We start from the raw sequence: 23,987 nt of genomic DNA, 5'->3' as shown, positions 1-23,987 counted from the left end.
TTTGCAGAAGATCTTAACATGAGGGGAAGCTCGGTGGGGATACAGGAGAACTCTGTGCTAATTTTTCAGCTGTTTTGGAAGTTTAAAATAGTTCAAATAAGAAGCTTTTTTTAAATCTAATTTTTTCTGTTTAAACCCTGAGGCACTGGAATGAAAAGCACCTTGAGTCTGAACTTGATGAGTTTCACTTCAGCCTTCACACCCCCTCCCCAGGTATCAGCGCTGGGATCTCCTCAAAGGCCAAACCCCCAGACACTCAGCCCACTTCCAGCGTGGCCTCTGACACTTTCTGCAGAAACCAGAAATCGTCCAAAATTCCCATGAAACACCAGAGACTCGAACAGCCAATCTTACGAAAGAAGAGCAAAGTTGGAGGACTCACGCTCCAATTTCAGAACATACCACAAAACTGCAGTAACTAAGAGGGTGGTCCTGGCACGTGGGCATCATCGAGAGCCCAAGACAAAGCCTCACGATCACAGTCAGTTGATTTAGACACAGGTGCCGGGTCCACTCAATGTGGAAAGGACAGTCTTGTTAACAAATGGTGCTGGGAACACTGGACAGTCACGTGCAAAAGGATGAACTTGAACCCCCACCTTACACCACATGTAACACTTCACTCAAAATGGGTCAGTGATCTAAGTTTAAGAGCTAAAACTATAAAAATGAAATAAGAATGGGGCCAAATCTTCACGATCTTCAATCTGGCAATGCTTAAATATGACACAAAAAGCATACACAGCAAAATCTAAAAATAGATCAACTGGACTTGATTAAAATTAGACTTTGGTGCATTGAAAGACTCCATCAGCAGAGTGAAAAGACAACCCACAGAACAGGAGAAAATATATGCAAATCGCATACCTCATCAGGGTTTAATATCGAGAATATATAAAGAGTTCTGACAACTCAACAACAAAAAGAGAAACAACCCAGTTTTAAAATGGGCAAAGCACTTGAATAGACATTTCTCCAAAGAAGGCAAACAGCCAAAAAGCACATGAAAAGATGCCACACATCCTTAGTCCCTGGGGAAATGCAAACCAAACCCACAGTGAGATTCTATGGGAATGACTTTAGTCAGACAGACAGACAGTGGCAAGCACTGACTGGAATGTGGAGAAACTGGATGCCTACACAGCGCTGGTGGGAATGTAAAATGGTGCAGGCTCGGTGGAAAACAGTTTGATGGTTTCTCAAAAAAGTAAACACAGAATTACCATATGACCCGGCAATTCCACTCCTAAGTATATACCAAAATAATCGAAAGAAGGGACTCCAACAGTTATATGTCAGCCAATGTCTGCAGCAGCATTATTCCCAATAGCCAAATTGGGAGCAACCCTCAACAGATGAACAAATAAACAATGCGGTCCACCCACGTAAGGGGATATTTCTCAGCCACAGAAAGACATGAAGTACCGACACCTGCTACAACATGGATAAGTCCTGAAATCGTTGTGCTAAGCGAAATAAGGCAAACACAAAAGGACAATATTGTATGAAACAGCTAGAAGAGGCAAATTTGTATAGACAGAAAGTAGACTAGAAGTTACCAGGGGATGGGGTTTCCCTCGTGGCACAGTGGTTAAGAATCCGCCTGCCAATGCAGGGGACACGGGTTCGAGCCCTGGTCCGGGAAGATCCCACGTTCTGCGGAGCAACTAAGCCCGTGCGCCACAACTACTGAGCCTGCGCTCTAGAGCCCACAAGCCACAACTACTGAAGCCTGCGAGCCTAGAGCCTGTGCTCCGCAATAAGAGAAGCCACCGCCATGAGAAGCCCGCGCACCGTAACTAGAGAAAGCCTGCACGCAGCAACGAAGACCCAACGCAACCAAAAATAAATAAAATAAATTAAAAAAAAAAAGAAGTTACCAGGGGTTGAAGAAGGGAAATAGGGAATTATTGCTTAATGGGCACAGGGTCTGTCTGGGGTGATAAAAAAATCCTGAAAATAGTGGTGATGGTCACACAGCACGGTGAGTGTAGTTAACGCCACAACAGTACAATGTAAAATGGTTGAAACAGCCAGCTCTATGCTTTACACGGTGGGGAGCCTCCAGCTGTGGCCTGAGCTGACTCGCGACCCTGACCGGTGACATGGCCCCGGCGCGGCCCAGCCAGAGCGGACAGCAGGCGCCGGCTGCACACTGCCGTGTAGACCTCGCGCTCAGCGTGGCACCCGGTGCGGACCCACAGCCGTGAGTGACGGGGCCTGGGGTGAGCATGGAGGAGCCCTCCCCATCTGCTCACACGCTGTGGCCTGAGCCCCAGCTGTACCCGATCGGCCACCAGGGAAGTTCCCAGAACAGTGAGGCCGAGTGTCCTGCCCCAGGGCAGGTGCCCGGGACAGCCAGGCGGTGCCGGCGGCGGACCCAGGCAGCCATGGCCCGCGGGGTCCTGCCTGCGTTGTCCTGCTCAGCGTCCCTCTGCCGGCTCCTCCCATAGCCAGTGCCCTGTGGGCATGTGGCCTCGTCCGCTGGCCTCCCCACGTGGCCGCTGCCCCTCGCTGGGCTCGGGTCAAGGGGGTCTCACCTACCCGCCCCCCCCCCGCCATGGCAGAGCTCTCTGCTCTTCTTACTTTGCTTCTTTCATCTCTTGAGTATTTGCAGATGCCTCAGTTTCTTGTTTGACACATGGTCACTGAGGTGCTATATCGCCAGGCACCAGGCTGGGCCCTGGGCTCTGAGGGGCTGGACCGAGAGTCACAGGTGATTCCAGAAGCCTGGCCAGACCTCGGGCTGCTGGACACCCACCTCTGCTCCCTGGGAGCGGCTCACCCTGCAAGCGGCACGCAGAGCACCGCGCCAGCCCTCCGGAGTCTCCAGGACAAGGTTCTGTCTGGGGACACAGAGGCTCTGCAGGTTCCGGCTGGGTCAGCATCGCACGTCCCCAGAGGTGATGACTTAGCTGCTCTGGCAGCAGCCCACATTCTCCGTAATTAGGACCCCTTAGGAGACGCCTTCGCAGCCCTTAAGTGATTTTGAGGGGGAGCCCCCGCTGTGACTTCAGGCTTCAGAAAACAACATTTTTAGAAGAAATGCTGCTTCCTGTCAGCAATGGGAAGACTTTTTCCCCCTTCTCCTTTATCCACAGCTGCTATAGATAAAAATGGGTCAAAATAAGTAAAAACTGACATCCTGCTCCTGCAGTCACGAGGGCCCCCTGCCACGTGGAGGCCCCTGTCACGCGGAGGCCCCCTGCCACGTGGAAGCCCCTGCCACGTGGAGGCCCCCTGCCACGCGGAGGCCCCTGCCATGTGGAGGCCCCTGTCACGTGGAGGCCCCTGCCACGTGGAGGCCCCTGTCACGTGGAGGCCCCTGCCACGTGGAGGCCCCCTGCCACGTGGAGGCCCTGTGCGCCCCCCTTCAATGGGGCACCAGCCATGAGGCTCCTGAAGGGACCAGGCATCAGTCAGTGATGGGAGACCCCTTCCTGGGAAACATCTGTGCTGGTTACATTTTCTCCTCTGGGAAGTCAGTTCCTCGGAGGCAAAGGGCACTAGCAGTAAGGATGTGTCCCAGTCGTGGTCCCACCTCACTGGACAGGGTTCACAGGGGACACGGCTGGACCAGAGGCGGAGCGGGGCTCCATCCTCAGTGGAAGCCCAGAGGACCTCCGGGCAGAAGCAGCAGGGCCCCAGGAGGTGGGGCGTGTGTGGGGAGGGCCGGGGATGGGGGTGCGGGCGGGGGCACAGTGCCTGAAAGGGCTGCTGGTGTGGCCCCTGCTTTACAAGCTGGGCTGTATCCAGGCCCGGCCGTTGTAAATGAAAGAAACTTCCACGTACAAGGTACTTAGGGATACACCCGACCAAGGAGGTAAAAGCTCGTTCCCTGAGAACTACAAAAGGCTGTTAAAGGGAGTGAAAGAAGACACAAATAATTGGAAATACATCCCGTGTTCACGGACTGAAAGACTTAATATGATTATGATATCTACACGACCAAGAGCGATCTGCAGCTTCAGTGCAATCCCTGTCAAACCCCAATGAGGTTTTTTGCAGAAATAGGAGAGCCATCCTGAAGTTCATGTGGGACCTCAAGGGCCCCGAAATAGACAAGACAATCTTGAAAAGGAACAAAGGTGGAGGCCTCACCCTTCCTGATTTCAAAACTTACTACAAAGCTGTAGCCAACAAAACAGTACATCACTGGCACAAAGACGGTTTATGACCAACAGAACGAATCGAGAACCCTGAAATCCACCCTCGAATACGTGCTTAAATGGTGCCAAGACCGTTCAATGCGGAAGACCATCTGCAACAAACAGTGTTGGGAAAACTGGATATCTGTATGCAAAAAAAAAAAAAAAAAAAAAATTAAAAATAGAGTCACTGTATGATCCAATAATGCCAGTTCTGTGTATCTACCCAGAAGAATTGAAAGCAGGGACTCAAACAGATACTTGTGCGCCCACGTTCACAGCAGCGCGGTTCACAACAGCCAAAGGTGGAAGCAACCCAGGTGTCCATCAGCCGACGGGTGGGTCAGCAGCAGGTGGTGATAGACACAGGGAATGTTATAAGGTTACGTTATAAAAAGGAAAGAAATTCCACTACAACGTGGACCAACCTTGAGAACACCATGCTAAGTGAGAGAAGCCAGTCACAAAAGGGCAAACATTGTAGGAGGTCCCTTGAGGAGTTAAATTCAGGGACCGAAAGCGGGGTTGGGGGGGCTGGGGGAGGGGAGGAGGAGTGAGTGCTTCACGGGGACAGAGTCACCTGGAAAATGAGGAAGTTCTGGAGACGGAGATGGGGATGGTTACACAAGAATTCAAATGCATCTAACGCCACTGAACTGTACACTTAAAAATTGTTAAAATGGTAAATTTTACGTTACGTATAGTTTACTGCAATTAGCCATGTAGTTGCCTAGATCTTATCACTGATTAGTTTTCAGATTACAGGGATCATGAAGAAAGCACTGTTTAGACGCCCAAAACATGAAACTTCGGTCATGTTTAAGGAACCCTGGCCGTGGCATCTGTACTTTCCTTTTGGTACACCCGGTGGTTCCTCACGCTTTCCTATTTCCATTCTTTTTCCTCAGCTAAAATGTCCCTCTCAGAAGCCTGCTTCGGAACACCCGGAGCAGACTGTGCACAGTTCACGTTCGCAGTGATGCGCACGAGATTCCTGGAAAAACCCGCTGTCTTGTGTTGTGAGGTCACAAGCAGGGACTCTCAGCCCTCCCAGAAACTGACAACTACCCCCTTCCTAGGGGGCTGCCCCACTGCTCTCCTGGGGGCTCACAAGCTTGCGGCGTCTGAGGGGCGCGAGGGTGTCCCCGTGGGACCACAGCTGGCAGCTGTGCCACTTCTCCCAGGAGGCGGTGGGAACCGGGGCTGGAGGCTGACCTGGACTCAGCACAGAGGAGGCTATTCTGGGAGGCCTCAGGGTCTCCCGCATGGGTCAGCCTGCCGACAGGTTCAGCTCCGGTCCTCCTTGGCCTGCACCCCGAGACCCCCTCCTTCCCCTCCCAGCTGTGTCCCCCTCCCCAGGTCACACTCCTGCTCCCACTGAGGCTGTGCTCAGGGGCCCTTGGGGAATTGCCAGGGTCGGGCACCTGCCCAGATACTTGAGCTTTAACCTGTGGGATTACCCACAGATGAACGTGTCAGCCCCTTCACCACGATGCCTACAGTCTGAATAACTAATCAGTGACAAGACCACAAGCACCTTGTTCTTCTGAAATTATTCAGGGTAAATAATAAAGGAGCTCAGCTGATGAAGCCACAGAGGCCAGAGGCCCCGAGTCTCCACCCTCCGTCTGCGCCCAAAGCTGGGCCGCAGGCGTCACACCTGCTGTCCTCCCATCAAGGTCAACACCTGCCGCGCGGTTCCGGAAACCCAGCCAAGAAAGACTTAAGGGCTCTTGCCTCCAGCCCGGGGTCCGAGGGTCGAGGCCTCTTCCTCGAGAGCTATGTGACATTTGCAAGTCGACTGCCTACCCTGTGTCCTTTTCTCCACCCGCGACGGCGAGTGGCAGTGACGGCGCCCGTATCACCGGGTAGGGAACCAGCGAGGCCATCGCTGTTCCTTCCAGGCAGTGCCATCACCTTCCTACAGCCCAGATGTGACCATTTCTACGATGACAACAAAGCCCTCGTGTTTGCCTGTGGGACTGCAGGCAGGTCCTGCCAACGGGCAGCTGCTCTCCGATGGCCCAGGGGTACCCAGGCCCTCGGGCCAGTTCTGAATGAGGCGTCCAGATCAGGTGAGGCTTGTGTGGAAGCACAGCAGGAAACTCCGTTGACTGGGGAGGGGCTGCCGCACACGACGATCTACTTGGGGTGAACTGGTATCATTTAATTTTTATACAGCTTGCTGTTAACAGAGGCCCCAAAATAAACAGTTGTGCCACTTGCTTCAAGAACATTTTCTCTTCGGTTCAAATAGTTTCTTTTTTTTAATATATATATATATATATTTAAAATGTATTTATTTTTGGCTGCGTTGGGTCTTCGTTGCTGCGCGCAAGCTTTCTCTAGTTGCGGCGAGCGGGGGCTACTCTTCGTTGTGGTGCGCAAGCTTCTCATTGCGGTAGCTTCTCTTGTTGCGGAGCACAGGCTCTAGGCGTGCGGGCTTCAGTACCTGTGGCACGTGGGCTCAGTAGTTGTGGCGCACGGGCTTAGTTGCTCCGCGGCATGTGGGATCTTCCCGGACCAGGGCTCGAACCTGTGTCCCCCGCATTGACAGGCGGATTCGTAACCACTGCGCCACCAGGGAAGGGAAGCCCCCAAATAGTTTCTTACCCTACCAATGCACACTTGTTCTAAGAGGTCGGGAGAGCTGGTGGGGGGGCGGGGATGAAGAGGAAGCAGGGCGCGGCCCAACAGGCCCAGGGCAGCCCCGAGGGAGGGGACTCCACGACCCGGGCGCCTCACCTGTGGGTCCCACCCAGCGGGTTCCGTCGGCACCTCCATAGGGCGGCCCGGATGGACCTGGGGTGGGAGAACAAATGGGGGTGCACTGCCCCTCGCACTCACGACTGGGATGACGGCCAAGCAGCGCCCAAGTCTTCCTGGGGGTGTGCGGCAGAGGCAGCGAGCAGGTCCCTCGGAGCAGCCGCAGCCAGGAGGGGGCAGGGGGCTGGGCGCCGCTCCCGCCAGAACCTTCCGTCAGGGAAGAGCCCACAGCCTGATCCTAGCAGCTTCCTGGCAGTCCTCCCGGCACTGGGCCTTTCCAGTGGCCGCCTTCCAGGGGACACGCAGGGCTGCCGGACCCTGTCTCGGGTATGTGGTACCCTGAGCGTCGCAGGGTCCTAAGGAGGTTCCGAACTTTTCACGGGAGGATGTGAATGTACGTGGTTCCCAGCATCCCGAGTCCCCGAGACGACACGCCCCGCCCCTGAGCCCCCGCCCAACCCACCCCATGCGATCCAGCTTCTTCGACGGGACTAGAGGGTTAATTTCGCCCAAACAGAGCACTACGATCCCACTGCGATCCAGCTCCCAGCAATGAGGGAGGCAGCTGTGCCTCGTCCACCCTGCAAAAGCCCCAGGTGTCACCGGTCAGCTGCTGGATACGGAGGAGGAGGTCTGTCAGAAAGGCGTGGGACGAGACTTCCCACCACGGACGCAACACTTTTCTTTTCAGCCACAAAAAGGATACGTTTTGATGTTTCTTATTCATCTCTACATTAATTTGCATAAATGAGTCTTAGAAGTTCATCTTCATAAAGAATAATGTTCCAAGTATAAAACTAAGCCATGGGAAAAGTGGAAAATTGGACAGTGCGATAACATAGAAGGAAGAACTACCTTTAATCCCATCACCACTGACAGCCGTCGTAGAGCCGGGGGTCCGCCCCCACGTTCTTTCCGTATTCTGACACAGGTGGCTGAGTTGACCTCCGGCTGCTGGCAGCTGCGGTGGGCATGGTGCCCGGCAGGGAGGGAGATGGACGGGTGGGTGCCTGCAGGCCCTGCGTCCACAGCAGGAGAGGCAAGAGAGCCCCCGGGGGAACACTGGAGCTCACACGTCCTCGGACTACACAGTTCTCCTCTTTGCTCCCTCCCAGTCAGACAGGAAGGCTGAGCAAGGCTTCCACGCAGGGGTCTGGCTGGTGGGACGGGGTCGGTGGGCAGCGAGGGCTGTAGGGAAATGCCCACATTTTCGCTAAATCGTGGTTCTCTCCTTGGCACCGGGAACCCCATGGAAATAGGACGTTGGCTCTCCTTTGATGCCACTCCAAGTCCTACCTAAGCTCTCCTGACTGCCTGTAAGCGTGTGGGTGGACACTGGGGAGGGGTACTGGGCCATTACCCTCCCTCAGCACTGCCCTATCACTGGACACTATTTCACTGGTACTTTACAGCTAGACACTTGTATGAAGGCTGCAGAGAACACCCCTTTGCCTATTAAAGTCATTTTCTCTGAGAAGCCTTCCCTACCCCCAATAGAAATATATATTAAAGTATATTACTAACGAACACATAAATAGATTTTTCATTGTAAAAAGTGTTTTTACTCAGCGAATTCCCCGGAGATTCATCCAAGCTACCGCGTGTATCAATAGGTCACTCCTATTTTATTGCAAGTAGTATTTCATGGTGTGGATGGACCACAGTTAACCACTCACCCGCAGAAAGAATCTGGGTTGTACCCAGTTTTTGATTATTACAAACAGAACTGCAATAAACTGTCGTGTACAGGCTTTTATGTGAACAGAAGTTGTCATTTCTCTGGGATAAATGCCCAGGAGTGCAACCGCTGGGTCATATTGTAGTTGCATAATCGATTTCATAAAAAATCGCCAAACAAATTTCCACGGTGATTGTACCATTTTACATTCCCACCAGCGATGTACGAGAGATCATTTCTCCACGTCCTTGTCAGCATTTGGTGTATATTTTTAATTTATTTTGATAAGTGTGTAGTGAAACCCTTTTGTGGCTTTAATTTGCTTTTCTCTAGTGGCTAACGATGGTGAACACCTTTCACGTGCTTCTTTACCATCTTTATAGCCTCTTCAGTGAAATAACTGTTCATGTATTTTGCTCATTTTTAATTGGATATTTTTGGTTTTGTTGTTGTTGTTGGCTACTGAGTTCTGAGAATCCTTTATATACCACAGATTTGGGTCCTTTACTGGATGTGTGGTTTGCAAACATTGTCTCCCACTCTGTAGCTTTTCCTTTCATGCTCTTCAAAGGGTCTTTGGAAAAGCAGTTTTTAATTCTGATGAGGTCCCATTTATCAAGTCTACCTTCTACAGACCATGCTTTTGGTGTCAAGTCTAATAACTTTTTGCCTAACCCTAAATCCAGACGATTCTCTCCTATTTTTTTCTAAAAGTCTTACAGTTTTACATTAAAGTCTGTGATCCATTTCTGAGTTAATTTTTAAAACATGTATTTTATTGAAATATAACTGAGTTACAGTGTTGTGTTTGAGTTGATTTTTTTTTTTTTTTTTCCTTTTTGCGGTACGCGGGCCTCTCACTGTTGTGGCCTCTCCCGTTGCAGAGCACAGGCTCCGGACGCGCAGGCTCAGCGGCCACGGCTCACGGGCCCAGCCGCTCCGCGGCATGTGGGATGTCCCCGGACCGGGGCACGAACCCGCGTCCCCTGCATCGGCAGGTGGACTCTCCACCACTGCGCCACCAGGGAAGCCCCTGTTTGAGTTGATTTTTATAGAAGGTGTGAAGTTAAGGATAAGTTCTTTTTTTCTCCTGTGGATGACCAACTGAACTGCCATTTGTTGAAAAGGCTACGCTTCCTCCTCTGAGCTGGTTTTGTAACTTCATTGAAGATCAGTTAGGTGTACCTGTGCGGGTCCACTACTGGGTTCCGTGTTCTACGCATCTGTCTGTCCCTCTGCCAGCATCACATTGTCTTATTACTGGAGCTATATAGTGAGCATTAATATTGGGTAGAGTAATTATCCACTTTATCCTTCTTTTTCAAGATTGTTTTAGCTATGTTAGAGTCTGTGCCTTTCCATATGAATTTTAGAATAAGCTGTACATGTCTACAAAAATTCTTGTTGGGGTTTTGATAGAAATCGTATTAAACCCATAGATCAGTTTGAGAAGAATAGACAACTGTACTGTGCAGAGCCTTCTAGTCCATGAACATGGTATGCCGTCCTATCGTTCAGGTCTTCTTTGACATCTTTCATCCGCATTTTATAAACTGCAGCATATGGACCCTGTAAGTGTTTTGCATCATTCATACCTAAGTATTTAATTTTCTTTCAAGTGACTGTAATGGTCTTGTGTTTTTAACTGGTTTCACACATGAATTGTTGGTATACAGAAATGTGAGTGATTTTTGTGTCTTAATATCTTACCCTGTGACCTTGCTGTATTCACTTACTGGTTCTAGGAGGTTTCTTGGTACATTCCTTGGAATTTTCTACACAGATAATCATGGCACCTGCAAAGAGGGGTAGTTATATTTCTTCCTTTCTGAACTGTGTGCCTTTTCCTTTTCTTGCTTTATTTAACTTTCAGTACTAGGTTGAGAGGAGACGCCTTTGCCTTGTTCCTGATCTGAGGGGGAAAACATTCAGCCATTCACCATTAAGTATGATGTTAGCTGTATGTTTTTTTCAGGTGCTGTTTATCAAGTTGAGGATCTATTTCTACTTTTCTGAGAGTTTTCATTATTAGTGGGTGTTGTATTTTATCAAATGCTTTTTCTGCATCAGTTGATGTGATTATATATCTGTTCTGTTGATAAGGTGAATTATACTGACTGATTTTTGAATGTTGAACCACACTTGCATACCTGGATTAAATCTCACTTGGTCCAGTAACTTTATGCATCACTAGATTCAAAGTGCCAATATTTTGTTTAGGATTTTGTGTCCTAGTTCATGAATGATATTGATCTGTAGTTCTCTTTTTTGTGTGTTGTCTTTGTCTAATGTGGTCTCCAGGTAATGCTAACCTCAAAGAGATTTAGAAAGTGTTCCCTCCTTTTTGTTAAATGTTTGGTAGGATTAATTCTTTTTTTTTTTTTTTTGTGGTACGCGGGCCTCTCACTCTTGTGGCCTCTCCCGTTGTGGAGCACAGGCTCCGGATGCACAGGCTCAGCAGCCATGGCTCACGGGCCCAGCCGCTCCGTGGCATGCGGGATCTTCCCGGACCGGGGCACGAACCCGTGTCCCCAGCATCGGCAGGCGGACTCGCAACCACTGCGCCAGCAGGGAAGCCCTGGTAGGAGTAATTCTTTTTTGAATGTTTGGTAGAATTTTCCAGTGAAACCCCCAGGACCTGGAGATTTCTTTTCTTTAGGAGTTCTTAAAGAATTAACACAATTTTAAAAGTTATATTATTGATACAGTATCATATATAGAGATCTTTCCTCTTTTCTAATATAAGCATTTTAGTGCTATCAATTTTCCTCAGCACTGCTTTGGCTGCATTCCACATGTTTTGATTTGTTGTGTCTTCATTTCCTTTCAGTGCTATATTTTTTAAAATTTGAGACTTCCTCTTTGACATATGAATTGTTTATGTGTGTTATTAATTCCCAAGAATTTAGAGATTTTTCTGTCATTTTTCTGCTCTGCTCCTTGAGTCTGTAGGTTTGTATTTTTTGTCAAGTTTGAGAGGTTTTCAGGCATTCTTTATTCAAACACTTTTTCAGTCCCATTCCCTTTCTTCTCTCCTTCTGAGGCCTGATGATAAAAATGTTGATATTTTTGTTATTTTCCCACAGGTCCCTATGACTCTGTTCATTTTTATTTTCAGTCTTTTTTTTCTCTCTGTTGTTGAGACTGGTCAGTTTTGATTAGTCTCAGGTTCACTGATTTTATCCTCTGTTATGTCCTCTCTACTTTTGACCCCATGCAGCAAGTTTTTAAATTCAATTATTGTATTTTTCACTTCTATAATTTCTTTGTATTTTTTTTATAACTTGCATTTCTTTGCTGAAATTTTCTGGGTTTTTTTTGTTTGTTTGTTTCAGGAAAACCCATAATTGCTTGGTGAAGCATTTTTGTGAAGGCTGCTATAGAAGACTAGTCAGATAATTCCAACATCTGATTCATCTCTGTATTTATTGATGGTCTTTTTTCAGTCAGGTTTTGATATTTCTGGTTCTTGGTATGATGAGCGATTTTTTTTTTTTTTGTATCAGAGATACTTTTGGACGTTCTTTTGCATGTTGAATCCTATTGTTCCAGCTCCATTTGTTGAAGAAACTATTCTGACACTTTGACAATGTTAAGCCTTCCAATCCATGAACACAAGACGTCTCTCCATTTATTCAGGTCTTTAATTTCTTTGTATTTTTCAGCGTACAAGTACTTCCTTGGTTAAATGTATTCCTAAGTATTTTATTCTTTTTGATGCTGTTATAAATGGAGTTGTTTTCTTAATTTCCTTTTCAGATTGTTCAATGCTAGTGTATAGAAACACAACCAGCTTTTGAGTGTTGTTGAAGTTCTGGTTTGTTTTTATAACAGTCATTGCTGATGGATATCACCCACCACTTCTGAGGTTGGAAGGTCCTGTCCCTCCAGAGACTTTAAATAGTAACTTCTAGATTTTTCTAGTTTGTTTTAAAATGTTTGCTTTCCGTATGTACTGCCTCTACTCAGTATCTGGTATTGGATGACGTCGAAGTCGGTCTCCTCTTACTGGTTGAGCCACGGCCCCAGCATCCTGGTCAGCCTGCCCTGCTCTCTGGAGTGCTAGGGTGAGCCTCCCTCAGTGCCATGGAGCCCCACCCCACGTCCCAGGAGAGCCTGTGCCCCGTCACGACTGTCACATTCCCGACACGGGCGTCTTTCTCCAGCCTCTCCTGTCTCTTTCCCAACGCTTCCTTTCTAAGTTTCTCTTTTTGTCCCTCTTTACTTTGATTTTTTTCTTTTAGACTATTTCCAAGTTCCTCCTCTTTTTGAAATACTAGCTTCTGCCCTAAGACAGAAAGGCCTTTTGCCTAAGAAGCCCCACACTGGGTGCCGACAGTGCTTCCTGCCTGCTCTCCTCCCTGCAAGGCCATGGGGGTTGTTTCCACGCCACACACAGGGACAGCAGTCGTGTGAGCAGTGTGGGACCAGACTGAACCCGGCCACAGGTGCCTGAGTGACATGGACACTGACCACCAGCTCAGCGACCTCACAACCCCTGGAGGCTGGGCACCCATGATGCAGGAGGAGGGGTTGGAAACCACAGCAGTGAGTCACGGAGGCAGGGAGGCTGGGCCCCAAGTCGGCGGGCATTCGGCGAGACTCCTGTTAACAGTGCCTGGGAGAAGTGAAGGCTTCTGCTCTAGGCTGGGACGCCTAGAGGTACCATCTGGAGGTGTCATCAGTGGGTCCGAGTGCCCGCCCTGCTGTGAGGGAGGGATGGCAGGGATGCCCCGTCAGGTGCCCGTGTGCCGGGGTGTCTGCGTGGGGCTGGGGCCGCACACCAGGCTCTCAAGCGCAGACTCCAGCCCGGGTCTGGGGCCTCACAACCACGGAGGCTAGAAAGGATTATGAGTCAGCAAATGTGAGCCTTGGCCCCTCAGTCGGGAGCTGTGTGGCCTTGAGCTCATCACTCAGATGTTTCTTATCATCCAATGGAGGAAACGACCCGCCAAGGACCTCTGGCGGCAGGGCTTGTCCCCCCAGCGAGAGGACATCTGGGTGATGACATCCGCAGGCAGACGGAGCCCCGAGACGCAGGAGTCACATGGACAGTGAGCACAGACAAGCCCCGGGGGGCACAGACCTCTCAAAACACACCCCCAGAGGCCCCGCTGTTGGGGGAGCAGAGAACGGCCGCCCGCCGCCTGCAGACCCCAGGCGCCGACCCAAACTCGAGGTCTGAGCCCAGGGCCGTGACTGATGGCGGGCAGGTCAGTTTCCTTGTCCTTGGGGTGAGTCTCCCCGAGTTCCTTCCAGCTCAACACCTGGGAGTCTCAAGTGGCCCAGGTTTGGGGCTAATTCTAATATTTAAACATGATAAAGGTGAGGGAGTTCAGCCTTGAGACTCTACGCGGAGCCTAGACCCATGGGGAGGGTGAAGAAGGAAATGCTGCAGAGCTCAGGTCAGTAACTTCTCATTCTGGCCCCGAGCCAACGACAGTTTTGCAAACAGATGCCCACACTGTCCTGTTTGTCCTCCATTAACATCGCCTTCACCTGCCTGAAACGGGGCTTGTAAGCCCTTACTCTGGTCTCACCACCAAAGGGGCAGCGGGACGCCCCTTCACAGGCCGGGGGTGGGGGAGCCGCGTGCCAAGGCCTCCTCCCCGCAGCCGTGAGTGGCGCCAACTGACGATTCTGGGGCCCTTCTTCTCCAGCCCGAGCTGGGCGGCGCGTTGTGTGTGCGGACAGAATGATTCCTGTTCCCCAGGGCCGCGGGGGTGGGAGGGCAGGCCGCACCTGGCCCAGGGCCGCACGGGCTGCAGGGCAGGTGCAGTGAGAGGCCGACTGAGTACCGAGTGCGGACAAAGGGCCTTGCTGGGCAGCCTCCCTGCACTGGGGGTGCAGAGTGGAGGGGGACGGGGGGCAGCCCCAGGGCAGGCGTGTGGCCTGAAGACGGCCGCATGCCGCTCAGTGGGGACACGTCTCAAAGTCGCCTACATTCCCCCCACGTACCGACACCAAGAAGAGGTCTGTGAGCCACACAGGCGCACACGGGCCACCCAGCTCAGAGCCCCCAACCCCCAGGCGCCACTCCAGGTCTCCAGGCTGCGTGGCTCACGGGGTGTTGCCTGGAGATTTCTCTAAGGGTCTCCCCTGCCCGCCAGGCTTGTGCATGCGTGTGTGTGTGAATGTGTGTATGTGTGGGTGTGTACACATGTGGGTGGGTATGTATGTGTGCATACATGTATACGTGTGTGTCGATGTGCCTGCGTGTAGGTGTATATGTGGGTGTGTACACGTGTGTATGGATGTGCATGTGTGTGTAGCTGCGTCCATCCTCCTGTATCTGTACACATCTCCTCCACAACTGGACTCCAGATGCTCAGCACAGAACCCAGCTCACTGTGAACACTCAGAGACGTCTGCTGGGCCCTGCAGCACAGACACAGCCATGTGGCCAAGGCCAGAGGGTGGGCGCCCAAGTGCTGGTGCTCGCACAGCCGGTGGCCCACTGCAGGGCTGGAGGTAAATGCAAACAGCGTGGGCAAACGGTGGTCCGGGAGGAAGCACACGCCAAAAACGGGAGAAGCGAGGCCGCCACAGAGAAACAGAGGACAGGAGGAAAAGGCAGCGGGGGAAGAAGCACAGCCTTCCTGGGAGACAGACGGGACAACCGAGGCAGCAATGACCCCTGAAAACACACGCAGGAAACCAGGCGTCTCCCGGTGAGGGACATGCAGGGACATGCGTGACAAACAGCCCAGGAGCCGGCCAGCTCGGTGGCAACACACGTCCCGATTCACACTTTCTCCTGCGCGAGTGTTTTGTAACGACCCCGTGGTACCTTCCGACAGAAAGACCTTGGCATTGGAAACGCAGAGATTAAGATTCGAAATGTGATGAGAGTCAAGGTGATGTGCAGGGAACTCCAGCACAACTTTCCCGAGAAACCATCTGGCGTCATGGATGAAAAGCCTGAGAGCTGTGACCAAATGAAACGCCTTCTGAAGATAAAGATGTCTATTATAGAATATTGAGAAATGAGAAACAACCCACATGGCCAACAATAGAAGGAAACAAAAAACACATTTTGACAAATCCACCCCAAAATATTCAATTTAACAAGTGAAAACATGAAGACATAAAATGATCCCAAATGCTTGTGTGAGAGTGTGTGTACGTGGGACTGTGGGTGGTAATTCTGTATATAAACCCTGAAAGAAGGACATATCCTAACGAATCAGTAGCCGTTCCTCTAGGAGTGGAATTACACAAGCTTGGACATATCCTAACAATCAGTAGCCGTCCCTCTAGGAGTGGAATTACACAAGCTTGGACATATCCTAACAATCAGTAGCCGTCCCTCTAGGAGTGGAATTACACAAGCTTGGACATATCCTAACAATCAGTAGCCGTCCCTCTAGGAGTGGAATTACACAAGCTTGGACATATCCTAACAATCAGTAGCCGTCCCTCTAGGAGTGGAATTACACAAGCTTGGACATATCCTAACAATCAGTAGCCGTCCCTCTAGGAGTGGAATTACACAAGCTTCTTCTTAAACTTATGCTGCTCTTTAATCTATGTTTCCAGTTCCTCTATGACAAAAACGTGCCTCTTTCATGGTGAAATAGCAGCTGTTTTTGGTCGCATTTGTCGTGTCTGGAAACACGAGGAGCCACCCTTCCACTTGCTCCTCGGGCTTGGAACGGGCTTCTTTATGGTCGCGTTCCCTTCGGTGTGAAATAATCTCTTCACATAAAAGGGCGTCAGCCCAGACGTGACCCACCCATGACGCCGCTGAGCAGAGCGGGCCCCTCTCCCTCCCAACGGCCTGTCCGCCTGCAGCTCTGCTCCGGTGAACGCACCGGGCACCCCCGTCCCCGGGGGCCGGGCGTGGGCTCAGATGCGTCGCGGCCCCCAGCCGGCTGGCAGGTGTTTGCCGGGAGTGACAGCCCCTCGGAAGCCTCTTACTTGCGAAGCCTCCGCCCCCCAGTTGTAGGTTTCTTGTTAAAACAACACGTCAGGATTCCAGGAGACGAAAAGCCACCTTGTCCGTCGTGCTCGGTGCCCCGCCCACCTCTGCGCTTTCTTGAGACTCTAGACTTTTTCTACTTCCAATGTGGTGAGTGTTCAAGAAGACAACGATACGTACTTCCTATCTTTCTTCATCTAAAATGTCTTTGTTTTTTCTTTTGGTGGAAAAAAAAAATCAAGGAAATTTGTTCACAGTCAGAAGCGGTCATTCTCTCGAAGTAACTGTGAACTAGCTAAATTCTCCAGAAAGGGGCCTCACAACAGTACAGCACCACAATCAAACATCAGAGGCTGAGAAGCAAGACCGTTCCCTTCCCAAGACTAAGTAGCTAATCTACATAACGGGCATTAATTTTTAATGCGTTTTATTTCACTGAAGCGTTACACTCCATTGCATTAATTGCTATGATGTTACATAAAACATACGGATTTAACACTTGTCATGCACTTTTTCCCATGTTAATCTACACGCCTCCTCGACCCCCGGAAAGGAAGGGAACCCTCTTCCTGGCTGTTACCAGACCCGGTTGGGCCGCTGTTTGTTCAGGGAGACGATCTGAAATCAGCTTGGCCTGGAGGTCGGGGCCTCAGACAGCGCACGGGGACTCTGCCCCAGGGGCCGGCGGCGGCACCCTTGTGCGGGTGGGACTCCGGGACCAGGGAGTCCGGCAGGTGCCTGCTTAGCAAGGGGCGGGGCCTAAGCCAGCGCCCCGCCCCCCGGCCGGCGCGCCCCCCGCCCCCCGGGCCGGCCCCACCCCAGTGGGCATCCCTGCGCTCTGCTGTGAGCCTGGCCGTTCGGCTGCCCGGCTACGCTGAACTCAGCGGGGAGATCCGGCTTTTAGACATACGTTCTGGGCAGGGCCTTTCCGTTATTTTGAACCCGTTTAACGTTGTGACCCAGAACACAGAGAACTGCACTCATAATAGGTGACATGCCGGTCTTTCCGTTTCACTCTGCTACAAAGACGCCAGTCAGAACCCACACACCAGCTTCCCACTGCCCCAGTGATGGGAATCACCTGGACTCCGGCTGAGGCTCCGAAGCCCAGGCCCCATGCCAACCCCCGGACAGAACCCGGGACGGAGGCAGGCACCCTCTGGGGATGGGAGGGGTGAGGGTGCATGTGGAGACCCCCGGCTGGGAGTGCACAGGCTCCAGGAAGCCTCGCCAGCGGGGGGCAGACCCTCCGTCCACACACACCCTCCCTGCGTCCTGTTGGGGCCGGGTGGCTGCAGGCCGGTGAGGGCTGAGTCAGGAACACGGAGATCACAGCCTTTCCCACCGGAAAAAGCTAATCCTTTACAAAAATAAATCTGCGTCTTCAAGCTAGAATTTAGTAAAAACCCAACATTCATATCAGCCTGAGGGTTTCTGAGGCTCTGCTGGGCCCCATAATCCTAGCCTCGCTTTTCATGTGCCCAACACTTCCCAAGTCTAATCTGAGGTTTAAACTCCATCGTTTAAATATCTGAGAAGGTTAAAAATATCCAGGAAGGTCATTAAATTCTGGGAACTGCAGCCCAGGGCTCTGGCTCTGCCACCACTGGAGCTTATCTGCTCCCTCCCCAGGAGGCTTGTCTAGGGAGGCGGGAGGCCGAGGGGGGCGGACAGAGCAGGTGTCGGGTGGGTGAGGCGGGGGCAGAGTGCCGTGGCCCAGCCGGAGCCCCTCGGGAGCGGCGAGGCGTCGGGGGCCCAGGGCGCCGTCTGCCCCTCGGTGTGCGGTCTGCTCTCGCTTCTTAGCTTCATTAATTTAAAAAACAACGTAATGTCTCCTGTACTATTTATACGTGACATTTCAGTTTGTCTTCTTTCTAAACAGACAATCAAATTAAAGTGTTGGGAGTTTCATTCTGCGTGAATGTATGCCCGGCTCTGTTTCACAGAAACGAGTTTTCCCCCGAAAGTCAGAGAGCTGGCATGGTTCAGTGCAGCCTTCTGGTCTGATACGGGAGGGATCAGGAAAGACAAAGCAGCAGCAGCTGAAAGGTTTGCCCTGCGGCTACGATCGAGGAGGCCCAGTACGCGTGTGTCCGGCCTCACAGCGACGCGCACCCGTGCCTGCTTGGGTACGTTCATGGCACGGGGCACCGAGGAAACGTCTGTACCTGGCAGGTGCCCACAGGTGCGACGCCGAGTGGGGAGCAGGCCTCTGTCTCGTCTGCTTCGGCTGAGAAGCGCTGAAGCTCTCAGGAGAGCCACTGGGAGGTGACAGAGACACGGCTGTTTCTTTCTTTTTTTTTTAACATCTTTATTGGAGTATAATTTCTTTACAATGGTGTGTTAGTTTCTGCTGTATAACAAAGTGAATCAGCTATACGTATACATATGTCCCCATATCTCCTCCCTCTGGCGTCTCCCTCCCACCCTCCCTATCCCACCGCTCTAGGTGGTCACAAAGCACCGAGCTGATCTCCCTGTGCTATGCGGCTGCTTCCCACTAGCTATCTATTTTACGTTTGGTAGTGTTTATATGTCCATGCCACTCTCTCACTTTGTCACAGCTCACCCTTCCCCCTCCCCGTATCCTCAAGTCCATTCTCTAGTAGGTCTGCGTCTTTATTCACATCTTACCCCTAGGTTCTTCATGCCTTTTTTTTTCTTTTTAGATTCCATATATATGTGTTAGCATATGGTATTTGTTTTTCTCTTTCTGACTTACTTCACTCTGTATGACAGACTCTAGGTCCATCCATCTCACTACAAATAACTCAATTTCGTTTCTTTTTTATGGCTGAGTAATATTCCATTGTATGTATGACACGGCTGTTTCTTCAACGCCCAAGCGGACCCCCTTTCAGCTGTGACGTGCAGGCTAATCACCCACTGCAAGGCCGGCTGGGGCCAGAGCCTGAGCCCTGACCAGCTACGAGGGTGATGCTGCAGGTTCCAGGCCGTCGTGGGGCAGCGAGGGAGGGGTTGCCAGGGTGCTGGGGTGTGAGCGGCTCTCACCCGGCACCCTCCTCCACCTTGGCCTGGAGCTACCCGGTGACGCCCTCTTCAGTCTGACCCTGAGTGACCTCGCGGGCAGTGCGGGCTCCGCGCCTCAGTCCTAAGATGTCCCTGTTCCTCGGGAAATTGCCCATTAGGACATGGTGCTCAGATATTCAGACGCACGTGGCCATTCTTCCCGGACCCCCTGGGCCCTCACATCCGGCACCGCCTCATCTGCTCCCCTTCACTCCCACCCCTCGCATCCATGCTGCCGCGGAAGCTGAGAGGCTGCTCCCCACTCCAAACGCCCCTGAGCCCGCCCTGCCCTCCTGGTGCCCGGGGGGGAGAGCTGGGGTAGGAGCGGGGCTGCCCGTGCCCCTGGCTGTCAAATCCTCCAGGGACACGGAGCCCACCTGCTTTTGCCAGGGCAATATCCAACATGTTATCATTTCCTACCAACCCATGCGTTCCACACGACCTATTAATCATCGCACATACACCGGTAATTATGATAGTGCAGGTCCCAGCCATGCCCTGGGTAGAATCTCTTAATTAAACTCAAACAATGAATCAACCAGCACATATTTTCTGAGCATCTGGCGTGCGCAGGCCTCAGTGCCAGGCAAGAACTCGTGTCCCTCCTTTTCTCTCATGCCTATAAAACATCCAATTGTTTCCTTAAATTATGGGAATCTCAAGGTATTAAAAAAAAAACTTTTGCAAAGTGGAAATACACAAATTGTAAGATGAAAAGGATCAAGACACTTGGCATTGGCCTTGGAAGGGGTCTGGGAGTTTTCTCCTAACTTATCCCCAGTGAAGGTGCAGATATACTAGCGTTTCATTGTCAATACTGTGTAATCCTTAGCGTGTGTGTGGCTGGTAAGCAACGGGGATCCACAGCAAGGGGATTCCAGCCCCCAAATGAGCCACCACGCTCCCCCTGCGTTCAGTTTAAGGGAAGCCAGAATGAGTCCATCCATTGACTAACGGGGCATCATAGATGTGGTGAAGCCTCGGGAGGCCTGCTGTATACACCGCACCATCTAGAGATTAGGGGTGGGGGAAGGACGGCGCCCTCTTCTGCTTAAACTGCCTGGGTTGTGGGATCACCCTGGAGGTCGCCGCAGAGACGGAGGGTCTCTGTGCTCCCACCCCTGGTGGACAGGGAGACCTTGGGGGTTCTCCTAACTGACCCCCTCGGCAGCTGCCCCGGGGAACGAGGGGGCAAACCAGCTGCCACCGCCGCCTCCGCGAGGCCACCTCCCAGCGGGGTCACTGCCACTGGCTCCAAATCTTGGCCTTGAGTACAGGACTCAGGAAACTGGCATCTTTGCAGCCCAGCGAGAGGGAGGAGAAGGGGAGGCCCAGGCAGGGAATTCCAAAGGCCAAGTAGAATCCACCCGGGCCAACCCAGCTCTGGGCTGGAGTTTCGGATGAGGTGACAAACCGTGACAAAAGGAGACACAGCCCACGATCAGAGCCCTGCCCAGAGAGTCGGAAATCAGAAACTGAGTCTGCTGGGACCAGCGGGCTGGGAGGGGGCTCCACCGGTCACCCGAAACCCCTGGAGAGCAAACCCGCGCGGGCGCAGGGACACGGCAGGGTCCCCAGGGACTCGGGAGCTTGGGGGAGCATTAGGGGCGCAGAGAGACCCCAGCTCGCCCTTCTGGACGTCCTTGTCATCCCTGCCGAAGCCCAGGACCCCCTGAGCACCCGCCCCCCTCATTTCTGGAGCCACTATCCGGACCCCGGGCTGCTCTCTGAGCCCCCCAGCCCCGGCGCCCGATCTGGGCTCAGAGGGCGAATGTGGGAGCCCCCTGGGCTCGGCTCGGATGGGGAGGGCGCAGGGAGCGCTTGGGATCCTAGTTGGCAGAATTCGCAGACCCTCTCCTGGGTTCAGGTCCGCGCCCCGGCTCCGCGCCCGGGCCAGAGAAGGCAAGGCTGGGAGGGCGGCCGTGCGTGCGTGCGTGCGTCTGTGTGTGTGTGTGTGTGTGTGTGTGTGTGTGTGTGTGTCAGGCTACCCTAGCGCGCACCGCTGTGTATACGGGGCGACGTTCCCCTCTGCACAGCAGGGGCGGCAGGAAGGGGCGAGGAAAGGGCACCCGCGCGCCGGGGACTCGCCCACGTCCCGCGCCCTCTTCGCGGAGCCGGGTGCGCCCACAGCCAGCCAGGGAGGGTGCCTGGGAGATCCCTGGTCATCCCACTCTGGTGCCCCCACCCCGATCTCCGCTTAGGTCACCGCCCCGCTCCCGGTCGCGGACGCCGCTTTGTCCCACCCCTCCGTCCCCTCACCTGGGCTCCTGCAGATCCGACACAGACAGACGGGGCGGCAGCTGGAACCAGGCTCCGGCCAAGGCCGCCCAGACCTCCATGAAAGCGCACGAAGCTGGCGGAGCCCGCGCGCGCCTGCGGCCGGGCGCCGGCCCAGCGCGGGACTTGGAGCCTGACGGGGGGCCGGGGGCGGCGCCCAGCCCAGCCCCGCCCGCCGCTCCGGTGGCCGGGGGGTGGGGGAGGGGCGCTTAACTGTCCCTCCCGCAATCTCCTTGGCCCCAGCCCCCTGCGCAACCGAGTAGAGACCGCGCGCGCCGGACTGTCGCCGCTCTAGGACAGGTGCTTGCGCCCCCGTTGCCTTGGGCCCGCCCAGACGCTCGGGTGTAGACCCCCGCGCCCCTCCCGCCCCCGCCCCAGGATCTCACGGTGTAGACACCCTGTCCCCGCTACGGCCCCGGGAGACTCCAGCGTAGGTCTCTCTCCCCGCCGCGTCCGCCCCCCGTCTCCCCTCTGGCCTCGGGACCCCCCGGTGTAGATCCTACTGCGTCTCCTGTCCCCGCTCCGGTCCGGAGCCCTCACTGCAGAAGCCCCGCGCCCTTCCGCCCCGCTCTGGCATCGGCACCCTCCAGTGTGGAAGCCTGCGCCCCCGGCCCCGTTCCGGCCCCGGGACCCTCCCCTGTGGGTCCCCGGCCCCACCGCGCGCGCAGCTTCACCTCGGGGCCCCCGACTCCGCGGGCTGCCGCTCGGCTCGCCGGGCCGGCGGCCTCCTCCAGGAGGAGCGCGGCGTCTCTGGAGCCCGCAGCCCGCGGAGTCCGGCACCGCCCCGCGCACCGCCCCCGGCCCGGCCCGGCCCCGGCGATCCGCCCGGCTGCTGTGGCGCGGCGCCCCCTCGCGCCCGGCCGCGGGTCCCTAGGGCGAGCGGACCCCTGGGCGCGGCGGTCCGTCCGGGAGCCCGGGGACGTGTCCACTCAGGGCGAACTCTCGGGGGCGCACGAGGCGCGGACCCCGATCTGCGCCCCGGGCCCACCGACGCAGGGGCGGCTCCAGAGGCGCAGAGACCCTCGCCCCCTCCATAACCACACGCGGAAGCGGCCCTTGCGGAAAAGGGGCAGGCGAGGGGCTCTCCAGTAAGCGCGGTCGCGAGAGCCCGGAGGAAGGGCACTTGAGGGGTCTGGAGACGCTCGGCCGGTCACCAGGAGAGCCTGCGCTTTGCGGGCTGGCACTGCCAGGATGCGTGTGTGGTGTGTCTTGAATCCTGACGGCCTCTGTGAGGGGCTGTTTCACCACGTGCATTTACACGAAGAAGGTGTTCCTCTCCAGCTTGAGCCTGGACACCGGAACCTTGGAAAGAAGGCTTTTTTCTTCATAGAAACACTCACTGAATATCAGAGCCGGAGAGGCCTGGCCACCTCTCTGTCCCTGAAAGGCCACCTCTCCCCCAGGAGGTGATGGCTTCTGGGCGCTGGCCGTGCCGTGTTTTCCGGACAGAGTCTGTCCTAGGCTGAGCAGAACCTGTTATGGGTGGTGGGGCATTTGGCCCCTGGGGATGGCTATTGTAGCTGCTGAGGCAGAACTAGGTGGAGGATCCCTTTAACACAGAAGCCCTCCAACTCTAGGAAACACTGAACAATAAATGAGTAAACAAGGCGGCTTATGGAAACCTCTGGCCCACAGCGAGTGCCCAGCCTCTGGGTTACATAGGTCTGAGTGCCGATGGGTATGTATGAATTCTCAGGCTAAATGCTCCCCAGCCCCTACCCCTTCATGGGAGGAAATTTCCAGCCCCAGCTCCCCCGCGGCTGCCCCTTCAGAGCTTGTGCCGTGGTTGTGATGGGCGGATTGGCACGAGCCCATGCCCCTCCCCTCTCCAGACACCTTACCTCTGTGCATCTGGCCGAAGCACTCACTAGCCTTTCCTGGCATCACGTCACGTTCTCAGTCAATCCTGCATTTTCAGTCGGCAAAGATCTCTCCATCTCCCCCAGTCTCTACTGGTGCAGTTGTTCCTGGTTTCTCCTGATCCGCGGTTTTTAGCTATTTGGTTCTTTAAAATCTAGGTGCAGTATATTTGTTTCTATTAAATTGTGTTTGTTCATTTTTACTAACCTCTTTGGTGAGCCTGTCAGGTATTTCAGAAGCCTAATTCTATCATACAGTGTATTAGCTCTGTCCTCAGCTTGAGCTGGTGGAAAAGCGGTAACTCAAC

The 23,987-nt window shown here is 53.6% G+C and overlaps 1 protein-coding gene across 8 annotated transcripts in view; it reads right to left on the bottom strand.

Moving 5' to 3' along the window:
• Positions 1-22,531, bottom strand: part of KCNG2 (potassium voltage-gated channel modifier subfamily G member 2) — an 88,521-nt gene extending 65,990 nt beyond the window's left edge. For 6 of the 8 annotated variants that reach the window (XR_009566534.1, XR_009566537.1, XR_009566533.1 and 3 more), the window contains exon 1: positions 15,383-15,818. Coding sequence is in view for 1 of the 8 variants with exons in the window: in XM_060311162.1 (XP_060167145.1) it covers positions 15,383-15,673 (291 nt within the window). In the remaining 7 variants the exon portion in view is untranslated. Of the gene's footprint in view, positions 1-15,382; positions 15,819-21,802 lie in introns of those variants that run through there. The other 2 variants (XM_060311163.1, XM_060311164.1) reach the window with 1 other exon arrangement.
• Between the last annotated feature and the right edge of the window lie 1,456 nt (positions 22,532-23,987).

Source organism: Globicephala melas, chromosome 13, assembly GCF_963455315.2.
Source record: "Globicephala melas chromosome 13, mGloMel1.2, whole genome shotgun sequence".
In the NCBI taxonomy this organism is placed as follows: Eukaryota; Metazoa; Chordata; class Mammalia; order Artiodactyla; family Delphinidae; genus Globicephala; species Globicephala melas.
The sequence above is the reverse complement of the archived record's forward strand: the minus strand, read 5'-3'. Positions and strand labels throughout refer to the sequence as shown.